The sequence below is a fragment of the Canis lupus genome, chromosome 18 (assembly GCF_011100685.1).
Source record: "Canis lupus familiaris isolate Mischka breed German Shepherd chromosome 18, alternate assembly UU_Cfam_GSD_1.0, whole genome shotgun sequence".
Lineage (NCBI taxonomy): Eukaryota > Metazoa > Chordata > Mammalia > Carnivora > Canidae > Canis > Canis lupus.
This window is the reverse complement of record NC_049239.1, coordinates 45,592,594-45,614,168: the sequence shown is the minus strand read 5'-3', so window position 1 is coordinate 45,614,168 and position 21,575 is coordinate 45,592,594. Positions and strand designations below refer to the sequence as shown.

The 21,575-nt window shown below is 55.4% G+C and overlaps 2 protein-coding genes and 1 non-coding gene across 6 annotated transcripts; 1 reads left to right on the top strand and 2 right to left on the bottom strand.

Moving 5' to 3' along the window:
• Positions 1 to 3,072: 3,072 nt before the first annotated feature.
• On the bottom strand, positions 3,073 to 4,845 carry RPLP2 (ribosomal protein lateral stalk subunit P2). The gene is made up of 5 exons (XM_038562488.1): positions 4,684 to 4,845; positions 4,400 to 4,523; positions 4,056 to 4,104; positions 3,284 to 3,382; positions 3,073 to 3,196 (listed from the first exon to the last, which is right to left on the bottom strand). The coding sequence occupies exons 2-5, from the start codon at positions 4,520 to 4,522 to the stop codon at positions 3,120 to 3,122; spliced, it is 348 nt and encodes a 115-aa protein (XP_038418416.1). The 5' UTR covers position 4,523; positions 4,684 to 4,845; the 3' UTR covers positions 3,073 to 3,119.
• LOC119864308 lies at positions 3,893 to 4,025 on the bottom strand. The gene has a single exon (XR_005373704.1). It is a non-coding gene; the product is annotated as a small nucleolar RNA SNORA52 (small nucleolar RNA).
• A 2,909-nt stretch (positions 4,846 to 7,754) lies between the features above and the next one.
• On the top strand, positions 7,755 to 13,439 carry PIDD1 (p53-induced death domain protein 1). Of its 4 annotated transcripts, none has more exons than XM_038563518.1 (16): positions 7,755 to 7,861; positions 8,570 to 8,903; positions 9,180 to 9,593; positions 9,925 to 10,134; positions 10,223 to 10,277; positions 10,455 to 10,656; positions 10,741 to 10,866; positions 11,009 to 11,167; positions 11,246 to 11,396; positions 11,519 to 11,654; positions 11,746 to 11,896; positions 11,979 to 12,102; positions 12,198 to 12,316; positions 12,395 to 12,508; positions 12,620 to 12,825; positions 13,051 to 13,439. In XM_038563518.1, the coding sequence occupies exons 2-16, from the start codon at positions 8,609 to 8,611 to the stop codon at positions 13,307 to 13,309; spliced, it is 2,721 nt and encodes a 906-aa protein (XP_038419446.1). In that variant the 5' UTR covers positions 7,755 to 7,861; positions 8,570 to 8,608; the 3' UTR covers positions 13,310 to 13,439. The 4 variants fall into 4 exon arrangements, with proteins under 4 accessions (XP_038419446.1, XP_038419445.1, XP_038419447.1 ...); XM_038563517.1 differs by having other exon boundaries at positions 10,988 to 11,167; positions 11,979 to 12,084; XM_038563519.1 differs by having other exon boundaries at positions 10,988 to 11,167; positions 12,719 to 12,825.
• The last annotated feature ends 8,136 nt before the right edge of the window (positions 13,440 to 21,575 follow it).

The following is a 21,575-nucleotide window of genomic DNA, read 5'->3' as shown; positions in this document are numbered from 1 at the left end:
GGGGTGTGGGGGCAGTAATCCAGAACCGTCACAGGGCTGCCCAGCTGCCCAAGAGCAGGCACAGGGCCCTGGGCATGGCGAGGTAGGGAGAGGGGAGCCCAGGCCTGGGTACCAGGAAAGAGGAAAGACCTAGATGAGTGTTCTATATATAGTTTTGAGAGTACAGATCTGTTGCCTCTGGTTAGGTTTTCCTCCTAGGTGTCTCGTGGGTTTTGTGCAATTGTAAATGGGATCCAGTCTTTAATGTCTTTCTTCTGTCTCATTGTTGGTGTACAGAAATGCAACTGATGTGAGCACCGGGGTGGCTCAGTCAGTTGAGTGTCTGCCTTCGGCTCAGGTCATGATCCCGGACACCTGGGATTGAGCCCCACATAGGGCTCCTTGCTCAGTGTGGAGTCTGCCCACACTCTCTCTCTGTGTCTCTCTCATGAATAAATGAATAAAATCTTAAAAAAATAAAAAAACCCAGATGTGGTATATGTATATAGAATGGAATATTAGTCATCAGAAAGAATGAAATCTTGCTGTTTGCAAGGCTGTGGTTAGAACTACAGGGTATGATGCTAAGCGAAATAAGTCAGAGAAAGACAATTATCTTTAAATTTTATTTATTTTAAAGATTTTATTTATTTATTCATGAGAGACACACAGAGAGAGGAGAGAGAGAGGGAGAGAGGGAGAGGGAGAAGCAGGCTCCACGCAGGGAGCCTGACGTGGGACTGGATCCTGGGTCTCCAGGATCAGACCCTGGGCTGAAGGTGGAGCTAAACCACTGAGCCACTCGGGCTGCCCCGAGAAAGACAATTATAACATTTTACTCATATGTGGAAACCAAACAAAGGAGCAAAACAAAGAAGCAGAGGGGAATAGAGGAAGGGAGGGAAAAATAAAACAAGACGAAATCAGAAAGGGAGGCAAACCCTAAGAGACTCTTAACTCTGGAAAACAAACTGAGGGCTGCTGGAGGGGAGGAGGGTGGGGGAACGGGGTCACTGGGTGATGGGCATGAAGGAGGCAGTGGTGTGATCAGCACTGGCTGTTCTATACAACTGATGATTCACTGACGTCTACCTCTGAAACCAATAATATGCGATGTTAATTGAATTTAAAATTAAAAAACAAAATAAAGGGCAGCCCCGGTGGCTCAGCGGTTTAGTGCCTACTTTCGGCCCAGGGCATGATCCTGGAGACCCGGGATCGAGTCCCACGTTGGGTTCCCTGCATGGAGCCTGCTTCTCCCTCTGCCTGTGTCTCTGCCTCTCTGTCTCTGTGTGTCTCATGAATAAATAAATAAAATACTTAAATAAAAAAAAATGAAATCTCAAAGAAAACCCTAAAATTTCATAAATGACTAGAATTATAAATTTGGCCTAGACAAACTTGACCTTCTCTTGTACCTATGGACCCAAGTCCCCCCACCCCCAAGTGCTTTAGATGGATGTATAGTACAGGGTATGGCCCACCAGGATGATCAGGGCCCCTCCTAAATAAGCCCCTGGGGATGCAGCCGGAACCAGCAGGGGACAAGTTTGTGGTACAATGGGGATGAAGCAGACCCCCAAGGCTGGCTTGGGAAGTCCAGGGGTTCACCAGGGTGACCTAGGGGTAGCTGGGCGGTGCAGGCTGGGCCAAGGACTGAGGAAAGTCCTCGCCTGCCCTGCTCCAAAAAGCCAGGGTCCAGGCCTTCCTGCTTCTGAGGGACGGGGGCCTAGGCGGGTGTCACTGCCCCAGTGCAGGGAGACCTCTGCCCCCATTTCCACACCAGGGTTGAGCTGTTGTGCGTACATATCCCTCCCTCCAGGCCCCTGGGACTGTCTGCTCTGCAGCCAGGAACACAGCAGCACTTCCAGGAACCCTGGCCAGGGTGGGGGTTGGAACTCCCCCTCCTCCCAGCCAGGGTGGATGAGAACCCCTGGTGTTTGCTGTGTCACTCCCATCGTGTCCCTCTGACCACACCTTAGTGGTGTGGTCACTTCAGGGTCCAAGGTCTGCCCATGGACTCTGGGTTTTCTCCTCTGGGGAACCCTCTAGCTCAACCTGGGGCCGTGTCCCCTCACCACCCCCTCTCCCCACCCCTGCTCTCACTTGCCCCTTGCAGCACAGGCTGCCAGTGATGCTCACGGCCCACGTTGCACCAGGGTCCCATCCCTCTGGGTAACCAAAGGGCTTACTTAGGCCTTCTTTCCCACACCCCATGCACACTCCTGCCCCACAGGCCCCCTTCCCAGGCTTCCTTGACAGCCTCGTTCTGTGCTTTCCCTACAGAACCACAGCCCACTAGCAGCATGTCCTTCTGGGATATAGTAGGCAACACAATAGGTCCACCCAGAGCCTTCAAACAAGGAGGCAGAGCGCCTGCTGAGCCGTCTGGCATTGGCAGGCAGAGGACCCAGGGCCCAGCATGGCAGCTGGACAAGCAGTGTGGGAAACTCTGCCTTCTGCCCCTGCATTCCAGGCCAGAGCCTGGCAGGAGGCATAAGCAGGTCCCCCAAAGAACTTAGTGGGCACATGGCCCAACATCACTTCCTATGAGCCACATCCACATCTGCCCAGGCCTGCAGACAGGTGGTCACAGAGCTTGAAGGTGTTTGGGACTGTCCTAAGTTGCTCATGGACCACCCTGAGCTTGAACAAGAACCGGACTGGACTCTGCAGAGAAACTGAGGGATCCCGCATGCACCACCAGCATGCCCTCTTTGTGCAACCAAAGAATGCTACCCGCCTCAGGGCGACTGCTGGCCTCCACCAGCCAGAGCCACCCCAAAGCAGTGGAGACTACCCACTGCGGCTTTAAGTTGTCCTGTGTGTCCCCTTAAAGCTCCCTCTCTGGGAAGGCCCCCCAGCAGCCCTCAGAAACCAGGCCCATGCCCAGGAAGGCTCATGTCCCCTTCTGAGCCTCCTCAAGGCCCGGCCATACCGAAGAGCCACAGACGTCTGCCATCCCAAGTACCCATTTCCACACCAGATGCCCTGCTCCTTGCGCAGCAAGGGCTCTGCTTTCTCTTGGGCTGAAGGCCTGCCCTGCGCACCAACGCCACACTCTTACAAAACACCCACACACCACTCCACAGATACACAAAAAGGGTTTTATTTGCCAGTGGGTGGGGGTGGGCAGGACCCTAATCAAATAAGCCAAATCCCATGTCGTCGTCTGACTCCTCGGACTCCTCTTTCTTCTCATCTTTCTTTTCCTCCGCTGTGGAAAAGAAGGGGGCAGTGAGTACAACCCTCACCCCTCACAAAGCCAGATGCCCGTGGAGACCCTGCCTCAGCCTCCACTTACCTGCGGCTGGGGCAGCACCAGCAGCAGGAGCTGCAGACCCTGGGGCGGCAGACACGGCCACAGCCCCACCAGCAGGCACACTGGCCAACTTGCCAATACCTGTGGGAATCAGGAAGGTGAGACCAGGGAAGTGCTCGGCCTTAAGCCTACCTCAGGGGAGTGATGGCATGGTCTCCCCGATGTGCGGAAGCCCACCACATAGATGCCCCAGCCCTGAGATCTGTATATGGAAACCCTACCCCAAAGCTAAGTTGGACAAATATGTTCACAACCAGGCAAAGACACAATCTGGCACTTGGATCCAGATCCCCGTTTATGGGCTCCCACAGGGCTGTGGGCTAAGGCACCCACCCAGCCCCACACAGGAACAGAATAATGTCCCATCAGCTCCAGCTTTGTCACCAGGACACCATCTGCCCAGCAAGGATGGCAGGAACCTGCGGTCACCCCTGGCACCCCCAGTCTGCCCCCAACCACTTCACGCAGACTACAGACTACATGACGAGACTTATTTACAAAACCCCGTTCCCAAGATCCCTAAGGTCCCCTCTGCAGGCAGGTGGCCCTGCGGGGTGAAAGCACCAGCACCCCCTGCTGCCCTACGGCCAGGACTGTCCAGAAGCATCCCTGGCACGAGCCACTGAAGCCTGCCCGCTGTCCTGGGTGAGGCTTCTGGAGTGCTCTGGTCCACAAGCGAAACCTGGCGGGCCACAGGAGGACCCGCAGGGATTAGGATGGACCCTGAGAACGCAGCCCCGGCGCACAACCTCACCCTGAGCGATCACGTCCTCGATGTTTTTCCCGTTGAGCTCGCTGATGACCTACAACGACCATAACCGGCAATTACCTGGGGCTCGGCCACCGGCCCCTGCCTCAACTCCCATGCGGCTCCTCCCCGAGAAGACCCGCTACGAGGGGCCCGGGACGCCCTAAGCTTCCTGGGAAACCCGCCCTGAGGTCTCGGTGTACGCCCCCGCCCCCGGCGCGGCTGGACACCTGCGGGCTGGACAGAAGGACGTGCCTGAGGAAGCTGCGCCCCTCGGGACACACGACAGGGTCTCAGGGACGCCCCACCCCCCCTCCGGCCGCCCGACACGTATCCGCGGGGCCGGCTACCTTGTTGAGCCGGTCATCGTCCGCCTCGATGCCCACGCTGTCCAGGATCTTCTTGATATCCTTGGCGCTGGGGGAGGTGTTGCCCCCGAGGGCGGCCAGCAGGTAGGAGGCGACGTAGCGCATCCTGGAGCGGGAGGAGAGCACGACGGCCTTGCCCCTTGGCCCCGGCCCCCGCCCCGCGTGCTCCCGCCCGGCGCCCCACGCCAAGCCCCGGCCCGCGCCCGCCAGTCCCCGCGGCCCCCCGCCGCCCCCCACGGCCCCCCGCGACCCCGCCGCCCACTCACTCGGCGGCGGAGAAGCCTCACGCGTGCGACCTCGGCGGCGTCAGGGACGGAAAGGAAGGCGCCGGCGCGAGGGGCGGGGGTAATCCGCTACCCAGAAGCCCCCGGGACCCGCGCGCCGCGCAGTGCTGGCGCCTGCGAGTGACGTCACGCGCGCCCAGGCCGCGGAGACGAGAGCCCTCGTGTTGGGCCGTCCGGCCGCCGCCGCCGCCGGCGGACTCCAAGTCCCAGGGCGCACCGCTGCCGGAAGTGCGGGCACGCGGCCTGCGCGGGGCACGTGGCCGGCCAGGCTCGCTCGCTGCTGCGGGGGTGGGGCGTTGGGCCGCGGCCTGCGCGGGGTGGTCGTTCGCCTGTGGGGCCGCGTGGGCCCGAGCTGACCTTCGCGTCCGCGCGGATGTCCGCCCCGTCACGCGCTCACGCTCCGCGCGGGGAGCCTGCAGGTTGCGGCGCTGCGAGGGCGGGGCCCGCCCCTGCTCGTCCGAGCGAGGATGCACGAGAGTAATAACGCTGCACGCGGAAGGGAGGCGGCGGCGGCCCGAAGACCTGGGGCGAGCCGGGGTCAGGGGCCAGGGGCAGAGGCCCGCGGGGACTGGAGAGGGACCAGGAGCAGAGCCGGCCCAGTCCTGGGGGGGTGCCCTCAGGGTCATCACCCCATCGTACAGAGGTGGGGTGCAGGCAGGTCTCCCTGCTGTGGGGTGCCCTCAGGGTCATCACCCCATCCTACACAGAGGTGGGGCGCAGGCAGGTCTCCCTGCTGTGGGGTGCCCTCGGGGTCATCACCCCATCGTACACAGAGTTGGGTGCAGGCAGGTCTCCCTGCTGTGGGGTGCCCTCAGGGTCATCACCCCATCGTACACAGAGGTGGGGTGCAGGCAGGTCTCCCTGCTGTGGGGTGCCCTCAGGGTCATCACCCCATCGTACACAGAGTTGGGTGCAGGCAGGTCTCCCTGCTGTGGGGTGCCCTCAGGGTCATCACCCCATCGTACAGAGGTGGGGTGCAGGCAGGTCTCCCTGCTGTGGGGTGCCCTCAGGGTCATCACCCCATCGTACAGAGGTGGGGTGCAGGCAGGTCTCCCTGCTGTGGGGTGCCCTCAGGGTCATCACCCCATCGTACAGAGGTGGGGTGCAGGCAGGTCTCCCTGCTGTGGGGTGCCCTCAGGGTCCTCACCCCATCGTACACAGAGTTGGGTGCAGGCAGGTCTCCCTGCTGTGGGGTGCCCTCAGGGTCATCACCCCATCGTACACAGAGTTGGGTGCAGGCAGGTCTCCCTGCTGTGGGGTGCCCTCAGGGTCATCACCCCATCGTACACAGAGTTGGGTGCAGGCAGGTCTCCCTGCTGTGGGGTGCCCTCAGGGTCATCACCCCATCGTACACAGAGTTGGGTGCAGGCAGGTCTCCCTGCTGTGGGGTGCCCTCAGGGTCATCACCCCATCGTACACAGAGTTGGGTGCAGGCAGGTCTCCCTGCTGTGGGGTGCCCTCAGGGTCATCACCCCATCGTACACAGAGTTGGGTGCAGGCAGGTCTCCCTGCTGTGGGGTGCCCTCAGGGTCATCACCCCATCGTACACAGAGGTGGGTGCAGGCAGGTCTCTCTGCTGTGGGGGTGCCCTTGCTGTCATCACCCCATCGTAGACACAGGTGGGTGCAGGCAGGTCTCCTTACTCTTGGGGTGCCCTCGCTGTCATCACCCCCATCATAGACAGAGGTGGGGCACAGGTCTCACTCAAGGCCCCACACGGAGTAAAATGGGGACATCAGGGGTGGGGCGTGTTGTGATGTGTGGCGTTGGAGGTGACAGGATATGTCAGGTTTGCCATTCCAGCCGCACAATTCAGTGGCCCTGGGTGTTTTCCCAGTTACACAGCTGTCACCACTTTCTACCCACAGGGGATTTCGTCCTCCCAAGTTGGGAGTCCACACCAGCTCAGCAGTAACTCCCTACTTCCCCAGCCCCTGGCACCCACCACTTTGGACTCATTTGACTGCTCTGGGGTCCCGACTGGATGCAGACGTGGAAGCAGACTCTATTTACCCTCTCGGACATTCTCTCCATATCCTGGCACATATCAGAATTTCATTCCCTTTTAAAGCTGAATAATGGGGCACCCCGGGTGGCTCAGCAGTTTAGCGCCGCCTTCAGCCCAGGGCCTGATCCCAGGGTCCTGGGATCGAGTCCCACATCAGGCTCCCTGCATGGAGCCTGCTTCTCTCTCTGCCTGTGTCTTTGCCTCTCTCTCTCTCTCTCTCTCTGAGTAAAGAAATAAAATATTTAAAAAAAATAAAATAAAGCTGAGTAACGCCCTGTGGTGGTTGTTTAAGTCTCTGGCAGCCTCGCAGAAACAACGGGGGCCAGGAGCCGGGGCAAGTGCAGGCCTGGCCCAACTGCCCATCCTGGCGGGTGGGCGGCTGGTGGCGTGGGAGCCCCTGATCTGGGGCAGAGCAGGTGAACGAGCACAGGTCTGGCAGGCTCTCCACAGGCAGACCTAGTGTGAGGTTCTCAGCTGTGGCACTTAGTTCCGGTGACCTGGGGCAAACTCTGATGTCAGGGCCTCCTTTTCCTTCCCTGTGAGATGCAAAGATTGAGGCAGAGGAGGCATGGGCTAGCCCCCTGCTGGGGCACCTGGCCAAAGTGCCGCTAAAGCAGGATAGCAGGAGCTGGGCCCAGGCCGCTAGAGGAGCCTCAGGAAGGCTTCCCGGAGAAGGAGGCCCCAGAGGCTGGCCGGGGACGGTACCCGTGCTGCCCTGGCTTCTGGCAGGAGGTGGATCTGAGGCCGCAGCTGCGTCCGGGCCCCCCTCCCCCGAGGTTGCACCCGCTCACCTCCCGGCCGGGAGCGCACAGCTGCAGGGCAGGGCGGGCCGGGGCCGGGAATCTCCGGGAGGGCGGGCTGGGCGGCGCGACGCGGGCCTCCCGGCGGGAGAGGCCGGCCCGAGGCGGACGAGCAGGAAGCCGAGCACCGCGGGGCCGGCGGCTGGCGGTTGGGGTCCGCGGCCGCGTCTCCTGGGCTGCAGGCTGGACAGGGGCGGGGCGGGGGGTGCGGGCACCCCGAGGCCTCCGCCTGCGCCCCAGCCCCGCGGCGTCCGGCCTGGGCGGGCCCCCGACGCCTGGGCCGCTCCGAGCGCGCCAGCGGGAACCCGGCGTGGGGCGTCCCACCCGGGACGGCGCCCAGCCCGGAGCGCAGGTACGCGCAGGGCGAGGGCGGGGGCGGGGGGGCGCTCTCCCGGCCAGGACCGGCCCCGTCGGAGCCCCGAGTGCCGGGCCACTGCTCCCGACCGCGACCTCGGTGCAGACGGGAAGCGGGGAGACCCCTCCCCCAGCGTCCCATCCCCAGGACTCCGCGCTGCCCAGTGGCTCACCCCCCCACCCCATTCACTTATCTGACCTGTGTGGGCACAATCGCCCCTTTCCTGGCCTGGGCCACTGTCCCCACGTGGTAGAGTCCTCAGCCTCGGGTCAAAGCTGGTGGGTGTGAAGGTTGGCAGGGGGGCTGGACCTCCAGCTCTTGGGGGGGGGGGGCAGAACAGCCAGGATGACAGGACAGCTCTAGGGGTCTCCTTCAGATTTCCAGAAGTGGAATGTGAAGCCTCATTTCTCCCTCCTCCCCCCAGCCAGGTCCTCTGGGCTCCTCTGCACACAGATCTCGCTCTGGGCTGCCTTCCCAGTCCTGGGGTCCTCCTTCCCCAGCCCTCTTTCAAAAGTGACCTGTCCAGGGGAGGCTCTGGGCTCTGTGCATCAGCTGGTCTGGCTCAGGGGAACTCCCCCCTCCCCCCGCCCCAGCCAGAGTCCCCATTCCCCTGAACGGAGGAGGGCCCAGCCTCCCTCCCTCTCCCCACTCCTCCCCCTGACTCTGCAGCCTCCCCGGCCCTGTCTGAGCAGGCCTGTTTGGCAGGCTGGGACATGTCTGGCCCCCGAGGACAGCCGGTGGGCGATGGCTGCAGAGGCAGAGGGGCTGGAGCCCCAGGCAGCTGCTACAGAAGATGCTGCAGGAGATGCCACAGAGGCTGCGGATGCAGAGCTCCGTCTCCTGGTTGGGAACCGGTTGAGCCTGGACCTGTACCCTGGGGGGTGCCACCGGCTGCTCCATCTCTGTGCCCAGCGACCCCCTCAGCTGGGGGAAGTGGAGTTCTTGCAGCTGAGTGGCCACGAGGACCCTCAGCTGCTAGAGGCTACCCTGACCCAGGTGCCGCGGAACCTGCAGCGCCTTCGCTCCCTGGTCCTCAGAGGTGAGCCCCACCTGGTCCCAGCCCTGTCCCAACCCCGCCCATGCTGCAGCTGCCCAGTGGTGTCCCCCAGCAGACAGCAGCATGGCTATTCTTTCTGGGGCAGGTCATGGGTGATGGCTGTCAGCCGAGATGAGCCTGTCGTATGCATCCCTGTCTCCCTGCATTGCTGGGGTCTCTGTCCCTCGCTGGGTGGGGTTGGGGTAGAGAGGTCTGTGCCTCTGAGCTGAGCCCTGGGATTCCGGCCCTGAGGGCCACATCTGCTCTCCCCCTTTCTAGGTGGACAACACTGGGATGTGCTGGGTGCCTGCCTCCGGGGCTCTCTGACCACACTGCCCGCTGGCCTGAGTGGCCTGGCCCGCTTGGCCCACCTAGATCTGAGCTTCAACAGCCTGGAGACGCTGCCGGCCTGCATCCCACAGATGCGTGGCCTGAGCACCCTCCTGCTCTCTTACAACCACCTCTCAGAGCTCCCTGAGGCCCTCGGAGCCCTCCCCTCCCTTACCTTCCTCTCTGTGACCCATAATCGTTTGCAAACGCTGCCCATAGCGCTGGGAGCTCTCTCCACCCTGCAGCGCCTTGATCTCTCAGGGAACCTTCTGGACACTCTGCCCCCTGAGATTGGAGGCCTGAGCAGCCTCACGGAGCTCAATCTGGCTTCCAACCGGCTGCAGGGCCTCCCGACCTCCCTTGGTAAGTAGGGGTCAGGCCCCTTTTGGCTCCTTGGGCCTGATGGAGAGGGCCTTTTGGCCACTGTCTGGCCTCCGCTCTCTGTGGGCCCCACCTTGTCCTCCACAGGGGACCCTGCACACACAATCTTGGCCACCTTGGAGCCTTCACTCCTCCAGGTGGCACTCGTTTGCCCTTCCTTCCCTGGATTTCAAGCTCCCCGAGTCTGGCCATGGGGCAGAGACTGGAAAGGCTTCTCTGCTTGGGCCTGCCATGAGTATCCTGTCCTGGCCAGGACTAGGCGTGGCCCTGGGTGGTGGTCCTCTGCTGGCCCTAAGCTGGCATCTCCCCACAGTGGGGCTGCGGTCCTTGCGGCTCCTTGTTTTGCACAGCAACCTCCTGACCTCAGTGCCCACCGGCCTGGTACACCTCCCGCTGCTCACTCGGCTGGATCTGAGGGACAACCAGCTCCGGGACGTGCCCCCGGAGCTCCTGGACGCTCCCTTTGTGCGCCTTCAGGGGAACCCCCTGGGCGAGGCTCTACCTGCCCCCCAAAGCCCCCCAGGTAGGCTTGTTCCTGGGAAGGGTCAGACCACAGACAGGCCAGGATGTAGGTACTGTAGGTATACTAACAGCTGCCCATCCTTGCACAGAGGCGCCGGTGATCCTGGAAATGCCCAGACTGTTCCTGAACTCAGATGTGGACAGGTGTGTGTGAGTGTGTGTGTATGTGTGTGTTGCTGAAAAAGCACGTCTCTACCCTGTCACCCTATCCATAATGTGCACCTCGCTCAGGCCCCAGGGATCTTCTAGAGTTTCCCAGGGGTGCCCGATTCAGCCACACCCCTTTCTATTGTCTGACCTGATGCCCACTCTGTCACACAGCTTCCCTGTGACTCCCCAAGGCTGCTCCGTGACCCTGGCCTGTGGCGTCCGCCTGCAGTTCCCTGCTGGGGCTACTGCTAGCCCTGTCAACATCCAGTATCGTCTCTGGCTGCCAGAGCCACGCCTTGTTCCCTTGGGTCCCCATGACTCCCTGCTCAGTGGTGTCCTGGAGCTGCAGCCCCACGGGGTGGCCTTCCGGCAGGCACGACCAGGGCAAGTCGGGGTGGGGGGCGGGTGAGGAGGGCCCAGATGTGGCCCTGGTATTCACGACAGCCTTGCCTGGCAGAAGGTGAGCCTGTGGCTGCTCTTCGTGCCCCCCCGCATCCGGCGTTGCCGGGAGGTGGTTGTCAGGACCCTGAGTGGTGATAGCTGGGGTGACCTGGACACTCATGTGGAAGAAGAGGCACCCAAGGTGAGAGCCGTCTGGGAAGGGGCACTGGGAGGAGCTCCGCCTACACCCTGTTCACCCCCACTTTTTCTCCGTCCCTGTCCTCTCCGATTCTGTCTCCTCTGACCTCACCTCCCATGCCCAGCGGCTTTGGGCTCACTGCCAGGTGCCCCACTTCTCATGGTTCCTCGTGGTTTCGCGTCCTGTGTCTAACACCTGCCTGGTGCCACCAGAGGGGACGTTGCTGTGCTGCTCAGGATATCCCGGGGTCAAGGTCACATTCCCACCTGGGGCCACCGAAGAGCCTCGTAGTGTCTGCATGCAGGTGCGGACAGGGCAGCCTCTGTGGATGGTGGGTGGTTTCTCAACGCATAGGCAAGCCTGGGGTCCCTGTTTGCCCCAGGTGGTGCGCATGGCCAGCAGAGAACTTCGAGCCCTGCTGGGGGAGCCTGAGGCTGCGGCCAGCCCCCTGCTGTGCCTCTCACAGAGTGGTGGCCCTCCTAGCTTCCTCCAGCCTGTCACTGTGCAGCTGCCTTTGCCCCCTGGGGTCACAGGTGAGAGGTGGCCCTTCTTTGGGCCGAGCTGAATCTATGGCCCCTGGGTTGAGGGGATCATGCTTGGGGTGGGGGAGCCCCTGCCAGGGACGCCTCAGCCGGTGTTTCCCTCGCGTCCTCAGGCCTGAGTCTGGATCGCTCTTGTCTTCACCTGCTGTACCGGACCCCTCTTGAAGCTGCTTGGGATGACATCACAGCTCAGGTGGCCCTGGAGCTCACCCACCTGTATGCTCGCTTCCAGGTCACCCACTTCTCTTGGTCGGTGCCCCCAGCCCCAGCATCTTCAGCCCTTCCCCCTCCCCTCCCCCAGCCTGTCTGTGCAGCCCTGCTCACCCCTGAGCCCACCCAGGTACTGGCTCTGGTACACCACCAAGACCTGTGTGCAAGACCTGGCTCGGAAGGCCTGGGAGCGGCTGCGTCTGCACCGAGTCAATCTCATTGCCCTGCAGAGGCGCCGGGACCCAGAGCAGGTCCTGCTGCAATGCCTGCCCCGTGACAAGGTAGGTGTGGGGCCCAGAGGGCTGCAAGGGCCTGCGTAGGGGTGTGGGGCACTGAACTCAGAGCCAGTGGGTGCTCCCCTAGGTGGATGCCACCCTGCGGCGACTGCTGGACCGTTACCGAGGCCCTGAGCCCTCTGACACGGTGGAGATGTTTGAGGGTGAAAAATTCTTCGCCGCTTTTGAGAAGGGTATTGATGTGGACGCTGGTACGCCGCCCTGCCTGCCCTATGGAGGGGATGCTGGGGTCCATTCCCCAGGTCCATTCCCCAGGCTCCCTGCTGAGCCCATCCCTTCCATGTAGAACGCCCAGACTGCGTGGAAGGCAGGGTCTGCTTTGTCTTCTACTCACACTTGAAGAACGTGAAGGAGGTCTACGTGACCACTACCCTGGACCGGCAGGTTCAGGCTGTGAGGGGCCAGGTGGGTCAGCCAGGTGGGGTACCCCTGGCTGCCTGGACAAAGTTCAGAACACTGAACCTCATCTTATCCCAATGCTAGGTGTCCTTCTACCGGGGAGCAGTGCCTGAGGAGGTGCCTGAGGAGGCCAAGGCTGCCCGGCAGAAGAAGGGCATGGACACCGTGTGGATGGCCACTCTACCCATCAAGCTGCCGGTATGGCCTGGGGTGGTGGCCGCTGTATATGAAGGGGGCAGGGGCGGCACTGAAGCCTGGGGGTGGTCAGGGGCAGAAGGCAGGGCTCATTGCACCCCTTCTTTTTCACAGAGATTGCGGGGGTCTGAGGGGCTGGGGCAGGGGCGGGGGCCTGGCCTCTCCCTGGCACCTCTGAACCTGGGCGATGCTGAGACTGGCTTCCTGACCCAGAGCAACCTGCTGACCGTGGCTGGGCGCCTGGGCCCTGACTGGCCGGCTGTGGCCCTGCACCTGGGCCTGCCCTACCGGGAGCTGCAGCGCATCCGTCATGAGTTCCGGTGAGTTCCTCTAGGCCTTCTGATGCTGGCTCCAGACCAGCCTCAGCCCTGGGTCCTGGCCATCTGGAGAGCCTCACAAGAGGCTGGCTGAAGTTCCATCCAAGGTGGATGGGGACAGGGCAAGCAGGCTCACCCCACCCAGGGAGCTGGAATCTACTCTGGGTGGGTAAGCAGAACCTTGGGTGCGTGGCTGGGCCTCTCTATGACCATCCTCCTCCCCACTAGGGATGACCTGGATGGCCAGATCCGTCATATGCTCTTCTCCTGGGCTGAGCGCCAGGCTGGGCAACCAGGGGCTGTGGGGCTTCTCCTGCGGGCCTTGGAGCAGAGTGACCGGCTGGATGTAGCTGAGGAGGTGAGGGCCATCCTGGAGCTTGGCCGCCAGAAGTACAAGGACAGCATCCAGCGCACAAGCCTGGCCCCCAGGGGCCTTGACCCAGCTGACCCTGCAGCACCACAGTCTGTGGAGTCTGCCCAGGCATAGACCCCACTGACTTTGGGATGGCCCCGATGGACCCTGCCAAAGGGTCAGGGGTCCCCATTTTCAAGCCTTCCCTGAATATGCGGACAGTGACCTCCCACGTGTAACAAATATGTATTGTTGTGGCTGCTTCTTGGAGCTCAGTTTATTTGTTGGGTAGAGGAGCGGGTGGAAGGCCAGGGGTGGGCTGAGATCCGAGGCCGGGCCCTGCTGGGAGGGGACCTTGTGTAAAGACTTCAGTACCCCCACCCCCCGTTGCTCCCGCTTCCTCCCATGTGCCCAGAAGGGAGAGAGGCTCCAGCTACAAAGTACCGGTGCAGCACCCACGGATACCAAGTCCCCTGCGTGCGGGGCTGCGCATCGCTGGCAGCGGCGGGCAGGTGCTCGCTGCGCAGGGGTCCCGCCTCCGCGTCTGCCTTCCGCCGCCCCCCCCCCCCCGCCCCCGGCACAGTGCACAGTGTCCCCGCGGAGCTGGGGCTGAGTCCCCTAGGCGGAGGCCAGGCCGCGGGGGGCGCACACGTGGGACCCCGCCGGACCTGTGTGGACCTGTGCGGACCTGTGCGTGGCTGGAGTAGCCATCGCCTGGGGCAGCGTGACCGTCTGGGCACCATCCGGACCCCCTTCCAGGGGGACGAGGGGCGGAGCCGGAGCCCAGCCCCCACCCCAAGCCTCCTTTGTCCACGGGTTGGGGCACCTCGGACAGGATGGACCCCCCCCCCCCCCCCCCGCCCCAAGGGGAAGGGACGCGGGGAGATTGAATGAGGAACTCCGGGCCAGGGCCAGGCTCTGAGCCTATCCTCCATCCCTTCCGCGGGAGTGGGGGAGGGGGAGCGCAGCCACTTCGTTTGTGGGAGATTTTACCCCTGGGAGGGTCTGCAAGTGGGGGCAGCAGCCCGAGGGGGATCTCTGTGGGCAGCGGTGACCATAGCCCGCCTTGGTCCTTAATTTACCTGGCTGCAGGGGTGGAGGCGGGGGACAGTGAGGGCTGACAGCCCTGGGCCTCAGGCTTGGGAGGGGGGGATTGGGTTTCTGTGGCAACAGAGGCTTGGTTGGGGGAGGCCCTTCCACAGCTGTCTCCGTGGGGGGATGGGAACCACAGAGTGAGGACAGACAAATGGGAGGTTCTGGGGCCAGTAGACCCCTTGCCAGTCTCCCTAGGCAGAGCTCCTTCGTTGTCACTGCTGTCTGGCCAGCCACCCTCTTCCCTGCTCCTGCAGCCTGAACCATATCATGGGAGACCCCAGGACTCCCTGTGTCCTCAGGGTTGGACCCCTGGGCCCACCTTCTCCTCCCATGACAGCTGTCTTCCCCCACCCATCCAGAATGGATTGACAGTTACTTACCACTTACTGCTCCAGGCTGCGGACAGCTCATAGATATTTCGCTAACAAGTTGAAGGCATTGGGGATCCCTTTTCTCAACCATGGCTCTGGCCTCTGTCTGGATCAACCTGAAAGTGGTGAGCACTGGGAAGGAGGCCCCGAATTTTGGGGCAGATATGCCCGATGGGTTTTTGGCTCAGCTCTGTCTTCAGCCTTCCTCAGTGCCTGGATCCATGCACGTTTGAGGAAGAACTGCTGCTCCATTGCTGCTTCCTGGACAACAAGCTAATGCTGTCCCGGGGCAAGACCTGCATGTGTAAGGAGCCTGACTAGTTCCATATCCAAGGCAGACACTTAACCACTGAGTCACCCAGGGATCCCAAGATTTTCTTTATTTGAGAGAGAGAGAGAGAGAGAGAGAGAGAGAGGGAGAGCACAAGCAGGGGGAGGGACAGAGGGAGAGGGAGAAGCAGACTCCCTGGTGAGCAGGAAGCCTGACATGGAGCTTGATCCCCAGACCCTGAGCCCATGACCTGAGCTGAAGGTAGTTGCTTAACCAAACTGAGCCACCTAGGCACCCCTCAAAAGGCTTTTTTTTAAGGTTTTATTTATTTATTCATGAGAGACCAGAGAGAGAGAGAGGCAGACACGGAGGGAGAAGCAGGCTCCATGCAGGAAGCCAGATGTGGGATTCGATCCGGGGGCTCTGGGATCATGGCCTGAGCCAAAGGTAGATGCTCAATTGCTGAGCCACCCAGGCATCCCTCAAAAGGCTTTTTAAAATGAATATCTAGTGATAAGCCTGGGGTCTTCCATTTTCATCTCTAGTGTTTGCAGCTATTCGAATCACACCACCTATGAGTTTCTCTGAAAAGCTCTTGCATTTTAGTTGGAAGACTGATGCTATGACATGGGCCCAGCACAGACTACTACATTTTATAGATGACAGAAGAGTTTTTAGCACCAACTGATGGGTTTGGTCAGTCACTTGGCTTTGTGGCCATCTCTCTGGGGTCCAGATTTGGTGGTCCTTGTTCTTCAATGATAATCTTTTTTCTTTTTTTAATCATAATTAAAAAAATACTCTAGAAAATGCTGATTCTTTGTTGTTGTTGTTTTTATTTTTATTTTTTTAAATTTTTATTTATTTATGATAGTCACAGAGAGAGAGTGAGAGAGAGAGAGAGAGGCAGAGACACAGGCAGAGGGAGAAGCAGGCTCCATGCACCAGGAGCCCGACGTGGGATTCGATCCCAGGTCTCCAGGATTGGGCCCTGGGCCAAAGGCAGGTGCCAAACCGCTGCGCCACCCAGGGTTCCCTGTTGTTGTTTTTATACCCGATAATGTTCTTTAGAAATTGACTAATAGGGTAATAGACACAGAGAAGGAATTAACTGGATGAATGAAGGAGCTCACCAGGCCAGAGAAGATGAAGATGTGAAAAATGAGAAGCAGAGGTGCTCTTGGGATTTCTGTAATGGGGGCTATAGACAGTCTCACCAGGACACTGTCCTAGGTTAAAAGGGATAGTGCCTTTCATGGAAGGGATAGACAATTTTATCTTCCATCCCACCCAAGATTTGAATGGTTGAGTGGAGAAAACTTAGTATCTCCCTATCCATGAACATGGAACTTCCTTCCATTTATTTAGGTCTTTAATTTCACTCAGCAAGATCTTTGTGGCTTTCAGAGCACACATTTTGTCCTACACACCTCTTGTTAGGTTTATCACTATACTGTGCTTTTCATATTCTGCTAAAGATGTTGTTAACTTCATTTTGTTTGTTGCTAGTATGAAACAACCGATTTTTGTATCTATCAAGAGCTTTGAGGGCTCTGAGATTTTTACCCTACTTACAAATGAACAGGTTTCATGTATGCTGGCAGAAGGCATAAGAATTCTGGGTCAGAGATAAAAGACAGCTTATTACAGCAGTAGCAAGGACCAGAGTATCAGTTCATGGTTCCCCAAGCCCTGGTTCCTACAGGGCAAAGTGAGGAGGATCCGCTGATGCCTGCACATGCAGTAGGGGGTTCTGCAGAAGAGGAAACCCAAGCTTAATGGAACAGGATTCACCCCCCCTTTTTTTTAAGATTTTATTTCTTTGAGAGAGAAAGGGAGAGAGAGCATGAGCAGGTGGGAGGAGCAGAGGGAAAGGGAGAATCAGGTTCCCTGCTTAGCAGGGAGCGTAACATCGGGCTCCATCCCAGAACCCTGAGATCATGACCTGAGCCTAAGGCAGACACTTAACTGACCAAGCCACCCAGGCACCTCAAGAAACAGGATTCTTTTATGATGAGCAGTAAGCCTGCCTGAAATTTGGTCCCAAAGGAGACATTATCTTTTTTATATTGAGTAATAAATCTATCCTTTGCTCTAGTGGAGATACTATTGCTGTCATCCAATGCTGTTCACTCTACACATCTGTGGATATATGTGTGTATGTATATGTGTGTCTATCTCCTTGAAGATAGCCTAGAACTAAGACAGGCAGAAACGTGAGAGACTTAGGAAGAATCCTCTCCTGACAGTATCCTGTGACCTTGTTAAACTTATTAGCCCTTAGCCCCATGGCAAGGGGGTGGGTGGGTGGGATTTCTTTGAATTTTCAATGTATATAATCATGTCGACTGTGGCTAAAGATGATTTTCCTTCTTCCTTTTGAATATTTCTAATTTTTATGTTCTTTTTTAAATTTATTTATTTATGATAGTCACACACACACACAGAGAGGCAGAGACATAGGCAGAGGGAGAAGCAGGCTCCATGCACCGGGAGCCTGATGTGGGATTCGATCCCGGGTCTCCAGGATCGAGCCCTGGGCCAAAGGCAGGCGCTAAACCGCTGCACCACCCAGGGATCCCTAATTTTTATGTTCTAATTACCTTGCCTAGGACCTCCAGTACAGTGTTAAATGAATGCAGTGAGGAAGGACATTCTTGTTCTTAATCTTAGCAGAACTGAGGTCACTCTCACTCTTTTTTTTTTTTTTTTTAAGAGAGATAACAGTGGGAGGGGGGAACCAGAGGAAGAAGGAAAGAGAGAATCTTAAGCATGCCCAGTGAGTAGCTGATCTCCTAACCCTGAGATCATGACCTGAGCTGAACTGAGTCAGATGCCTAACTGAGCCACTCAGTGCCTCTTACTCTTAAGTAAAATGTAATTATAAATATTTTTCATGCTGCCCTTCACCAGATAAGAGTTCCTTCAATTCCTAGTTTGCTGAGAGTTTTTTCCATGAATGAGGGTTCCATTTTTGTCATAGATATTTATCTATACCTCTAAAGAAGATATAATTCTTTTAATAATTAAAAAATTATTAATGTGATAAATTACATTGGATTTTAAAAATGTTAAGCCAAGGTCCTATTCCTGCAATAAAATGCATGTAGTCATGATGTATCCCCCTTGTATATATCATTGGATTTCATTTGGTATTAAGAATTTTACATTGGAGGGCACCTGGTGACTTCATCGGTTAAGCATCTGCCTTCAGCTTAGGTCGTGATCCCAGGGTCCTGGGATCAAGCCCCACATGGGGCTCCCTGCTCAGTGGAGAGCCTGCTTCTCCCTCTCCCCCTGCTTGTAATTGCTCTCTCTCTCCCTCTCTCTCTCTGTGTCAAATAAATAAATAACATAAAAAAAAGAATTTTACATTGCACAGGGGGGCCCCCTCCCAAAAGAATTTTACCTCTATTTTCATGAAGACTATTATGCTATAATTTTCTTATTTAGTAATGCATTGTTAGTTTTCTTATCAGAGTAAAACTGACCTCGTAAATGTTTTGGAAATTCTCGTTCCTCAATTTTCTGAAAGTTGTGTCAAGTTAATTTTTTAAAAAATCTTCAACTGTTTAGTAAAATTCACCTGTAAAGCCATCTGTACTGGAGTTTTCTTTATGGGAAGGTTTTTACTCATGAATTTCATTTCTGTAACAGATATAGGGCTATTCACATTTTCTATTTCTTGTGTCAGTTTTGTCAACTTGTGTCTTTCAAGAAAATTTGTCCATATAAGTTCAATTCCTGAGATAAAATTGTTTATAATGTTCCCTTGTTATCCCTTTAATATCTGTATGATCTATTGTATTATCTCCTTTTCCTTTTTTTTTTAAAGATGATTTATTTATTTATTCATGATAGTCACAGAGAGAGAGAGAGAGGCAGAGACACAGGCAGAGGGAGAAGCAGGCTCCATGTACCGGGAGCCCAATGTGGGATTCGATCCCAGGTCTCCAGGATCGCGCCCTGGGCCAAAGGCAGGCGCCAAACCGCTGAGCCACCCAGGGATCCCTCAAATAAAAGCATTTGAAGTTATTGACTTCTCTCCAAGTATTGCTTTACATGTAATTTTTGACATTTTGGGTTTTTAGTATATGTGCTGCTGAAGCGAGCATGACATGTTGGGTTTTAATGATTCTTCAATTTTCTAATATCCTTTGAAATCCTTCACTTACCTTTGTTAATGATTTCTACTTTAGTACCATTATAAGTAGCGAACATAAAATATGACTTCAATCTTTTGAAGTTATATTGAGACCTGTTTATGGCTAAGAATATGGCCATAACATATGGCCATATTGTCTTGGTCAGTGTTTCATGCACACTTGTAAAGAAGTTTATTTTGCAATAATTAGGTGGGTTGTGTTATAATATCAATTATGTTAAATTGTTTTATAATGTTTAAATCTTCTGATTCTTACTGTCATTGAAGCATTGTTATTAGGGGTACGAACATTTAAAATTGTTTGTCATCTTGATGAATGATCAATTTGTCACTTTGAAGTGTCATTTTTAATTTTTGGTAATTCTTTTTGTTTTAAAGTCTACAATATCAGGTATTATGAATTCTTCTGCTTTATTTTTTCCTTTGTGTTAAGATACATATACGTAAAATTTCCCATCTTAACCATTTTTAAGTGTACAATTCACTTGTATGTACATTCTAATACATTTGTAATACATTCACATTGTTGTGCAGCCATATTCACTATCCAGCCCCATAACTCTTTTCATTTTGTAAAACTGAAAATCTATACCTGTTAAATAATAACTCCACATACTTCCCTTCTTCTAGTCCCTGGCAACCACCATTTTGCTTTCTGTCTTTGTTTTTTTTTTTTTTTCTTTTTCTTTCTGTCTTTGATTTTGACTACTCTAAGTACCTCATATGTAGACTCATACAATTTTTGTCTTTTTGTGACTGGCTTATTTCACTTATGTACTGCCCTCATGTTTCATCCATGTTGTAGTATGCATCAGAATTTTCTTTGGGCTGAATAAGATATAACATTTTGCTTATCCATTCATCTGTTTATGGACTTTTGGGTCACTTCCACATTTTAGCTATTGTGAATAATGGTGCTACGAACATGGATGTATAAATATCTCTTCAAGTTTCGATTCTTTTGAAAATATATCCAGAAGTGGAATTGCTGGGTCAAATATCAATTCTAATTTTTTGAGGAATCTCCATATTGTCCACAGTGGCTGTACCATTTTACATTTCCACCAAAAGTGCACATTGAGTTCCAATTTCTCCCTGCCAACATTTGTTTTCCAGTTTTTGGATAATAGCATACTTTTATGATTATTTGCATGGTATATTTTTTCTCCCAATTTTACTTTTAACTGTTTGTCTTTTTATTTAACATGTCTTGCAATCACCATATACTTGAATCTTGATGTTTTATCTGGTCTGATGATCTTTTAATTGGCCCTTAATGATGACATTTAAGGTAATTATTCATATAGTTGGATTTCAGCCAACTATTTTGCTATTTCTTTTCTATTTTGCGTATGTTCTTTTTTTTAAAGATTTTATTTATTTATTCATAAGAGACACAGAGAGAGAGATAGAGGCAGAGACACAGGCAGAGGGAGAAGCAGGCCCCATGCAGGGACCCTGATGTGGGACTCGATCCCGGGTCTCCAGGATCACACCCTGGGCTGAAGGCGCAGCTAAACCACTGAGCCACCAGAGCTGCCCATGTATATGTTCTTTTTAATTTTTTTCCTGCCTTCTCTCAGATTAATCAAGTATTATTTAGTGTTACATGTTATTACTGTTTTTGGCTTCTTGGTTATATTGTTTGACTTTTTTTTTTTTTTTATTGTTTGACTTTTTAAAAAATTGTTTGCTCTAGGGACTAATATATATATGTGTATATATATATATAGAGAGAGAGAGAGAGAGAAAGATATGGATATATATATATCTCCATATCGGTGAGAAGTCCACATTCCTAAACATGGTTTATTTACAATGATTCATGACCTGAGCCCTCCCTGTGTCTCCAGCCTTTCTCCTAAGCCCTGCAAGCTCATCCTGTTAGATCTGTTACAGTTTGTTAATGTTCCAGAGTGACCCTGACCTTCAAGGCCGTATCTAATGCATCTGTTTCCAACACTCCACCGTCTCACAAGCTAACTAGGACTTATCCTTTGGAACTCAGCCATCATAGTCTATAGCAATTGTATGTGTGTAGGTCTTCCCATATGGGGCCAATGCATGTGTCGGGGTTGAGGGTGAATCTCCCTGCCGCTTGCTTCCATGGCCCAGTAATCTCTTTTTTTAGGCATTGGTAAGAGTACTTATCGGAATTAAACAGAATATGACTTAAATGGAGAGAACTGGCTTGTACAGAACATAACACAGAGGACCAACAAAGTCATGAGAGGTGCTGAAGGCCACAATGTTCCTGGCAAGGCCAAAGAGAAGACAAGAAGTGGAGTGGCCAGAAGACCACCAAGTCTTCCCAACCTGTGTTAAGGGATCCTGCTTATTTCATGGGGAACAGAGACTTTTCCTATTCAAGGCTTTGCACAGGCCTGGGGAACCTAACACACTGTGGAAGCCCCAGAACGTGTAGGGTCGGTGTCAGAGTTCAACAAATGCCCCATGGAGCGAAAGGAGGTGAATTTCAAATGCCAGCAGAAAAACTCT